This window comes from Gadus chalcogrammus, chromosome 2, assembly GCF_026213295.1.
Source record: "Gadus chalcogrammus isolate NIFS_2021 chromosome 2, NIFS_Gcha_1.0, whole genome shotgun sequence".
Classification (NCBI taxonomy): domain Eukaryota; kingdom Metazoa; phylum Chordata; class Actinopteri; order Gadiformes; family Gadidae; genus Gadus; species Gadus chalcogrammus.
Window position 1 is genome coordinate 1,573,178 of NC_079413.1, and position 8,800 is coordinate 1,581,977.

The 8,800-nt window shown below is 46.9% G+C and overlaps 1 protein-coding gene and 2 non-coding genes across 3 annotated transcripts; all 3 read left to right on the forward strand.

Annotated features, from left to right (window-relative positions):
* Positions 1-23: 23 nt before the first annotated feature.
* rpl3 (ribosomal protein L3) lies at positions 24-5,128 on the forward strand. The gene is made up of 10 exons (XM_056610533.1): positions 24-106; positions 736-928; positions 1,228-1,396; positions 1,781-1,916; positions 2,300-2,486; positions 2,937-3,097; positions 3,516-3,617; positions 3,983-4,078; positions 4,398-4,517; positions 4,981-5,128. Exons 1-10 carry the CDS (start codon positions 104-106, stop codon positions 5,023-5,025), a joined length of 1,212 nt encoding a protein of 403 aa, XP_056466508.1. The 5' UTR covers positions 24-103; the 3' UTR covers positions 5,026-5,128.
* On the forward strand, positions 2,126-2,221 carry LOC130376831 (small nucleolar RNA U83B). Its single transcript, XR_008894097.1, has one exon. It is a non-coding gene; the product is annotated as a small nucleolar RNA U83B (small nucleolar RNA).
* LOC130376835 (small nucleolar RNA U83B) lies at positions 4,198-4,293 on the forward strand. Its single transcript, XR_008894098.1, has one exon. It is a non-coding gene; the product is annotated as a small nucleolar RNA U83B (small nucleolar RNA).
* Positions 5,129-8,800: the final 3,672 nt, after the last annotated feature.

The following is an 8,800-nucleotide window of genomic DNA, read 5'->3' on the forward strand; positions in this document are numbered from 1 at the left end:
TGGGCCGGGTCCAGCGTACCCACGTTAAATCTCGCGATACCTTTTCTGTATAAATAGGCCGCTTCCTCATACTACTGTCTCTTTCATTCGGCTCTGAGACAAAATGGTGAGTTTCAATGCCAGCTCTAGCTATGTTTATCTCGAGCATCCTTATGATTTACCTCCCTTTGATCCCTTGGTTGTGTTAACTTACTGTCATCCGTTCTTCAATGCAGATTATTTATTGTAGGTTGTTATATTTAATGGGATATTTACACTGTTAATGCGTGGTCGTTGCATGTTGTAGCTCAGCCAAAATGGCTGCTGTACTGTCGCGGTCTAGGCCCTCTACAGAGTAGCTCTGTCAGTAATAACAGTCAATAGATAAACTCTTGAATGCCAACCTAATATATTAGAAACGCATACGCTTTATGTGCCATTTATTGTTTTTAATGTGATCCAGACCTGAATAATGGGCTTCTAGTCCATGTGCGACTGCTCAGTCTTGCTAGCCTTGGCATGTGTTGCCTGTCATTTCAATAGTTCGTTTTGCTAATAAACAATTAAAGCACTTAATTCAGTAGAGCTGTTTATTTGTGTGCCTGTGATGATCCAATCGACGGGCGGACATAATGGGTCTCTGATCCTTGCTGAATGTCGATTACTGAGCGCAGTATAGACAACTAGCCCGAAACTACTAATTTAGTAAATCTGAAATATCACGTTACTGACCACACTGCCTCCCTCTCCTTCCAGTCTCACCGTAAGTTCTCGGCTCCCCGCCACGGGTCTCTGGGCTTCCTGCCCCGCAAGAGGAGTAGGCGTCACCGTGGTAAGGTGAAGAGCTTCCCCAAGGATGACCCCACCAAGCCCGTCCACCTCACGGCCTTCCTGGGCTACAAGGCCGGCATGACCCACATTGTCCGTGAAGTCGACCGACCTGGCTCAAGTGAGTTGACTCAGATTACGCCCCTGTATTACATCGTGGTAGGATGTATCAAAAGTTGTGTTTTTAGTTTTGAGTTCTGCCTGTGATGATCCAATCGACGGGCGGACATAATGGTTCTCTGATCCTTGCTGAATGTCGATTACTGAGCGCAGTCTTATTACTATTAAGCGTCTTAGAGTACCATATTAAGCGCTATATAAATTTAATTTATTATTATTACTATTAGCCCAGTCTTGTCTTGCTACCTTGTTGGATAAAATATCATCGTAGTCTCACCGTCCATGACTTTGCGTCTGCAGAGGTCAACAAGAAGGAGGTTGTTGAGGCCGTCACCATTGTGGAGTGCCCTCCCATGATCGTGGTCGGTGTTGTGGGCTACATCGAGACCCCCCGCGGTCTGCGTGCCATCAAGACCATCTTCGCCGAGCACATCAGTGACGAGTGCAAGCGTCGCTTCTACAAGAACTGGTGAGTCTCCGACCCAAATGTGATCCCAAACATACTGACCGCAGAAGCATGTTGGCTGCCCAGTAAACGTGAACATGGTGAATGTGTTTACTGAGCCAGTCTAACCCCATGGTGGCCTCCGAACGGCAGCTCCTCTCATGTTCCTCGTGGACTGACGAGCTCCAGGCTCCTCTGGCCGGTGGAAAGTGCTTCTTAGAAGCCGTGCCATGAGCCGAAACCCCCTCAGAAGCTGCAGACGCCCCTCTCGTCCCTACGAGGGGGAGAGGGCGCGCAGCCGGCCCGGTCCCTTCCTCTGACCCTCGCGGTCACGAAGGGCCGGCGCCAACCCGTTGTGTGTCTGTGCTCCCCTCGCCGCGCCTCCGCCCTTGCATGGCTCGTGAACAGGTACAAGTCCAAGAAGAAGGCCTTCACCAAGTACTGCAAGAGATGGCAGGACGACGACGGCAAGAAGCAGCTGGAGAAGGACTTTGCGTCCATGAAGAAGTACTGCCACGTCATCCGAATCCTGGCCCACACACAGGTGGGTCTGCTGCTACTCGCCTCTCTCCCTGGAGAGGATGGCTGAGAGGCTTCTCTGAACAGTTAAAATGTTATGTAAAAATATGTCCAGCTACCTGAGACGGCGGTCTGGGGACCGGTCGGACGCTCCACCGATTCTGGTGTCGAGCTTTAAGCAGGATAGTCTTAAGTGAGGCAGTCTATACTGCCCAGCTACCCGAGTTCAGTTTATCGTGTTGGTGATGAGACCACGGAATCCTGCGTCAGGCATGGCGCCCGATACACCGTGAGGAGTAATTTTCCAGCTGCCTTCCTTCTGAAACACGACAGGCGTCCTAACGCAGTAACTCCAGCCGCTGCCCCCTGGGTCTGACCCTAACCACGTCCCCTCTCTCCTCCGTGCAGATGAGACTCATTCCCATTAGGCAGAAGAAGGCCCACCTCATGGAGGTGCAGCTCAACGGTGGCTCCATCTCGGACAAGATCGACTGGGCCCGTGAGAAGCTGGAGCAGTCGGTGGCCATCACCACCGTGTTCTCCCAGGACGAGATGATCGACGTCATCGGAGTCACCAAGGGACACGGATACAAGGGTGAGTTGAGGGAACGACGTCTGCTAATGGCACCTTATTTGTTATGTAAAGCGACGCAGGTGTAATTGCCTGAAATAAACCTAGCAGATGCTGCTGAACTATCAGATTATTTTGGCTCATCAAATGTCAACAGAAGTGCTGTACAGTGAATAAGTTCTAGAACTTGTACCGAAGCACCCCTTTACCTTTGACCTTAAGTCAAAAGTGGGGTCGCACTGGATCGTAACCTGGTTCAATGTTTGGTATGAACTACGTGTTCCATTCCAGTGCTAGAGTAATCCTTCCAGCGAGGCAGGGGAGCAGTGCCTGTAGTGGTCGCTCCCTGTTCACTCCCTGGGAACATCACCCCGTCTGTTACCCCACCGTGTGTGTCTATGGCCGGTGACGTTGCTCTCTGGGAGCATCAAGCCTCTGGCATCGTCTTTAATGTCTTCCTCTTCCTCTTCCCAGGTGTCACCAGCCGTTGGCACACAAAGAAGCTCCCCCGTAAGACCCATCGTGGTCTGCGTAAGGTGGCCTGCATCGGGGCCTGGCATCCAGCCCGAGTGGCGTTCTCTGTGGCCCGTGCCGGTCAGAAGGGATACCACCACCGCACAGAGATCAACAAGAAGGTACGCCAGGTTGATGTCGCGATGAGGTCCCCTCCAAGGAACTCTCCTTAATGTTCCAATGAAGCACCCACATGGGTGTACTGATTATGACATTAGTGTGTCGTCCTAGGTGAGGTTTTAGCGGGACCCAGACTACCATTGCAGTTACTAGTTGCTCCATCGTGTGTTCCCCTTAATGCGCACTGTACGTAACCTGGTTCAATGTTTAGTATGAACTAGTCGTTCCATTCCAGTGCTACAGTAAACCTCCCGGTGAGCCAGGGGAGCGATGTGCGTTTTGTGCTCGCTGGCCTGTTGACTCGCTGGGAACATTTAACCTCAGACTAGTCTGTGACTCGTGTACCTGCTTGGCCTACTCCAGTCAGGTTAAGCAGTTTTGTTTCTGAAATTGACGTCTAATGTGTAACGCCTCCTACAGATCTACAAGATCGGCCAGGGCTACCACACCAAGGACGGCAAGCTGGTGAAGAACAACGCTGCCACAGAGTACGATCTGTCCAACAAGAGCATCACCCCCCTGGTGAGTTTACACCGTCTTCATACCGAAATCCGTCCACGTCAACTACGGCTGCAACCATCAGGCACCAAGTACATGGACTGAAATTAATCAAAGCATTTTGTTAAATTGATTATAACTGACCACTTGCAGCTTCAATAGTTCGTTTTGCTAATAAACAATTAAAGCACTTAATTCAGTAAAGCTGTTTATTTGTGAGACTGCCTGTGATGATCCATTCGACGGGCGGACATAATGGGTCTCTGATCCTTGCTGATTCGTCGATCACTGAGCGCAGTCTAATAGACAACTAGCCCGAAACTAATGTTGACATGACCCCAGGAGCTCGTGTTGTGACCCAGTGTACTGACCGCTCTCTCGTCCAATAGGGTGGCTTCGTGCACTACGGCGAGGTGACCAACGACTTCCTCATGCTGAAGGGCTGCACCATCGGCGTGAAGAAGAGGGTTCTGACCCTACGCAAGGTGAGCCCCGCTCGGACCCCCACTGACCCCCCCCCCCCCCCCCCTACTGACTGGTGTGCAGCTTCAAGCAGGATAGGCTTTAGTGGAGCAGTCCACTGCCCAGCTACTGGGTTTAGTTAACGTGTTGGTGATGAGACCACGGAATCCTGCGTCAGGCATGGCGCCCGATACACCGTGAGGAGTAATTTTCCAGCTGCCTTCCTTCTGAAACACGACTTCTCCTAGATAATGATCAGAATCATATGCCTGGCTCCATCTGAGCCTAACTACAGCTCTCCTCCATGTCTGCTGACTCACTGTCCTCTCCCCCCCCTTTCAGTCTCTGCTGGTCCAGACCAACCGTCGCGCCTCGGAGAAGATCGACCTCAAGTTCATCGACACAACATCCAAGTTCGGACACGGTCGCTTCCAGACCATCGAGGAGAAGAAAGCGTTTATGGTACGAGTCGCGCTAGAGATGACCATCAGTGCTGGCTTTGTGCTGGTGTTGGTGTGGCACTGCCCTAAAGCACCTGGAACAGTACCAATTATAACTTTACTAGTTTGAGCTAGAAGTTTCTCCATCTTGTGTTCCTAAATGTGCCAATGACGAGGTTATGCACCAAATGGTTCTGATTGTCAAGTTTGTTTCAAAGTAGTGCTTTGAGAAGTGTCATGTTGCTAGTTTCTCTATTTTGTCCCTAACTGGGGTCGCACTGGATCGTAACCTGGTTCAATGTTTGGTATGAACTACGTGTTCCATTCCAGTGCTAGAGTAATCCTTCCGGCGAGGCAGGGGAGCAGTGCCTGTAGTGGTCGCTCCCTGTTCACTCCCTGGGAACATTCTACCTCTAGCGATCCACTGTATGTGCGGTGACCAGTGTCTGTCTTCATCACTGACCTCCGTCCTCTTCCTCCTACAGGGACCACTCAAGAAGGACCGTCTGGCCAAGGAGGAGACGGCCTAAGATTACTTTCCAGAAGCTCTCTCTGGATGTGTTTGTCTCAAACTGTTCTGCAGAGTTCTTTAATAAAACGACCAAACTACAAACTCTTGCTCTGCCTCTTTTTGATGTGATGCACCAACACCCTCTAGATCAGGCGTGTCAAACTCATTTTAGCTCAGGGGCCACATGGAGGAAAATCTATTCCCAAGTGGGCCGGGCCGGTAAAAATATGGCATAATTATGTAAAATTAAACATGCTGTGAGCACACCAAACACAGGTTTCCCATTTACTTCCGTGAATAAAAAGGACGATGACCATTTTTCTTGTAAAACTCTGCACTGTGTCCACTTTTCGTCTTTTTGACAGAGACATTTTGGGGCAATGAGAGTGCCAAAGCGCATAATGTTGGAAGTATAAGGCAGAACGACAAGGTAGCTCCGGGCTAGCTGCACTACCTGTTTATATATGCTCCCTGCTCAGCCCCGGTATAAAGTTTGCTTGCTTAACATAATTGCTATTGCGACTTCTAGTGGACACATTAAGAACAGCAGTTTCTTTCATTGAAAAATGGCAGATCATTTTACGTTACATTCCAAAGCGACTTCCAGTTACACACAATTGTCCAGTAGTTCAATGTACAACAAATTAATCAGTGCCAGTCAATGCAATTCATGTAATGCTAGGAAGGATTTTTATAAAAAAAATTATCTTTTTTATTTTTTTTTTTACAATACTGTACTTCACAAAATCATCTTGCGGGCCGGATTAAACCCGTTCGCGGGCCTGATCCGGCCCGCGGGCCGTACGTTTGACACCCCTGCTCTAGATGGTTCATATTAGGTTCTTGGAAATATCTGGCTAGTTCTTTAAATGTACTTGGCATTGTAGTTAAATCTTGAATAAAGATGCTTATTTGATAATGTGGCTAAATAAGTCCTGACCCTTGTGGCTGGACATTTATTATAATCTGGGTCGCCTTAATGCTTTTCTGAACTTGCAAATTCAGTTGCCAAGTTTGAGATGTTAAGCAGTACTGAACGCTAATTGGTCCACTGCCCAAGCATAACTTCAATATTCGACATACTGCTTTCTGACTCATCGGCGGGAGGTGCGGCCGTGGCCCAGGAGGTAAAGCGCATTGACTTGCCGGAAGGTTGCTAGTTCGATCCCCTGCTCCTAGCTTGGATCCACGCTGTTCTTGAGCAAGACTCCTCACCCTGACGCACTGGCCGTCGCCTTGCGTGGTTGACTTGGCCGTCGGTGTGTGAATAAATGCAAGTCGTTTTGGATAGAAATGTGATCGTCTACCGGAGGTTAAGGAGTTGATGGCCATTTAATGGTGCGTCGTTTTAAAGGATCTTTGTAACGGTACAGTGGAAAAGGTACACATGAACGCTCGGGATTACCTTCTCATCCATTCATCCTCCGGTGTCGTATAAACTGAGGGCGATGGCACATTGAGTCACTTTGGTTGACGGGTCTGCGCCACACGTCAACGTTTCAGCCGGAGCAGAGTGACGGAGGCGGGCCTGCTGTTACATCATGACCACCTCGGGCTCGTATACCTGGCTCTCTGCTGTCCATCCGTAGACGCCTGCATACCCATGTCGCCTTAAATTAATGGTTTTAATTATCTTTGACCGACACAAGTTAGCCTCATTCATTAGTAAATGGGTATTTTTGGCATAAAAGCTTTTTATAGTAGATTTCTAAAGCTCTCGTCGTCGTGGTAACAGCTGTTGCTGATGGGACGGTAGCCAGGTAACTGGGATGCACGCTGGGACAGCAGAGGAGAGGGCCAAGTAGCATACCTGTGTGTGCGTGCCTGCGCTCGTGACCAGGTGTGAAGCACTTTATGTTGGGACTTGGCTGCTAGCAGCATTCTGGCCCACTGCTTGCAGTGTGTGTGTGTGTGTGTGTGTGTGGTTCTCAGGCGCCAATATCGTAGTTAAGGTAGGTTATACCTGTAGGATAATAATATAAACACATTTGACCAGCTTCCACTCATTTGGAAAGGGTGAATCTGTGGCTGCATTGCGATTCCTATCCAATTTAAATGTCAACTATTGCGTACAAATATGTTACCCCCTATGTTTTATTCGATACATTTCGACAGTGTTACCCCTTATGGGTTTTTCATGACGACAGATAAAAAAACGAGTGTTACCCTTTACGTTTCATTTGATAAAAACGACAGTGTTACTCCCTATGTTTTAATTGATAAATATTGACAGTGTTACCCCTTATGTTTTTTTCATGACGACCAATAAAAAACGACAGTGTTACCCCTTATGTTATTTTCATGACGACCAATAAAAAAACAACAGTGTTACCCCTTATGTTTTTTTTCATGACGACCAATAAATAAAAGAGTGTTACCCGTTATGTTTTTTTCATGACGACCAATAAAAAACAACAGTGTTACCCCTTATGGTTTTTTTCATGACAACCAAAGAAAAATGACAGTGTCACCCCTCATGTTTCATTTGATAAAAACGACAGTGTTACCCCCTATGTTTTAATTGATAAATATCGACAGTGTTACCCCTTATGTTTTTTCCATGACGACCAATAAAAAACGACAGTGTTACCCCTTATGTTTTTTTTTCTTGACGACCAATAAAAAACAACAGTGTTACCCCTTATGTTTTTTTTCATGACGACCAATAAAAAACAACAGTGTTACCCCTTATGTTTATTTTCATGACGACCAATAAAAAACAACAGTGTTACCCCTTATGTTTTTTTTTCATTACGACCAATATCGTGAACCTCCGGACTTCAGTGTGGGTTTCATTCCGTCTGTGCACGGCACCTTCTCAACGAGCAGGTGTGCGCCTGCAGCCAGAGGGGGCGCCAAAATACCTATTCCCCACACAATGTTATGTAGTACTTCATTGATAACTGCTACGCAACGCGATTTTTTTTTTACTGCTCGTGGCGCCCCCCATGTGATTTGGCGCCCCCCACAAATATGTCGCCCCGGAAGGCTGCCTGGTTCGCCCGTGCCTAAAACCGCCACTGATGACGACCAATAATAAACAACAGTGTTACCCCTTATGTTTTCTTTCATGATGACCAAAGAAAAAAAAAGTCATCCCCCATGTTTCATTTGATAAAAACGACAGCGTTACCCTTAATGTTTTGACGACCGATAAAAAAAGGACAGTGTTACCCCTAATGTTTCATTTGATAAAAACGACAGTGTTACCCCTAATGTTTCATTTGATAAAAACGATAGTGTTACCCCTTATGTTTATTTCATGACGGCCGATAGACATGATAGCATTACGTTTAAAATGAAAGATATTGTGTTTTCCACAGAAATTGAGCCATGGTCACCAGACTGTTAGGCAGAGTGCACTCCACTGCACCACTGAGGCGATGACAACACACAATAATCAATCATCAATAAAGAGGATATACATGACATTAAAATGTATGTGTGTATTTCTATTATTTCCCTTATGTTTTTTTTCATGACGACAAATAGAAAACAAGTGTTACCCCTTATGTTTTTTTTCATGATGACCAAGAATGAACAACAGTGTTACCCCTTATGTTTTTTTCCATGACGACCAATAAAAAACAAAAGTGTTACCCCTTATGTTTTTATTCATGACGACCAATAAAAAAACAACAGTGTAACCCCTTATGTTTTTTTCATGCCGACCAAAAAAAAACAACAGTGTTACCCCTTATGTTTTTTTTTCATAACGACCAATAAAAAACAACAGTGTTACCCCTTATGTTTTTTTTCATGACGACCAATAAAAAACAACAGTGTTACCACTT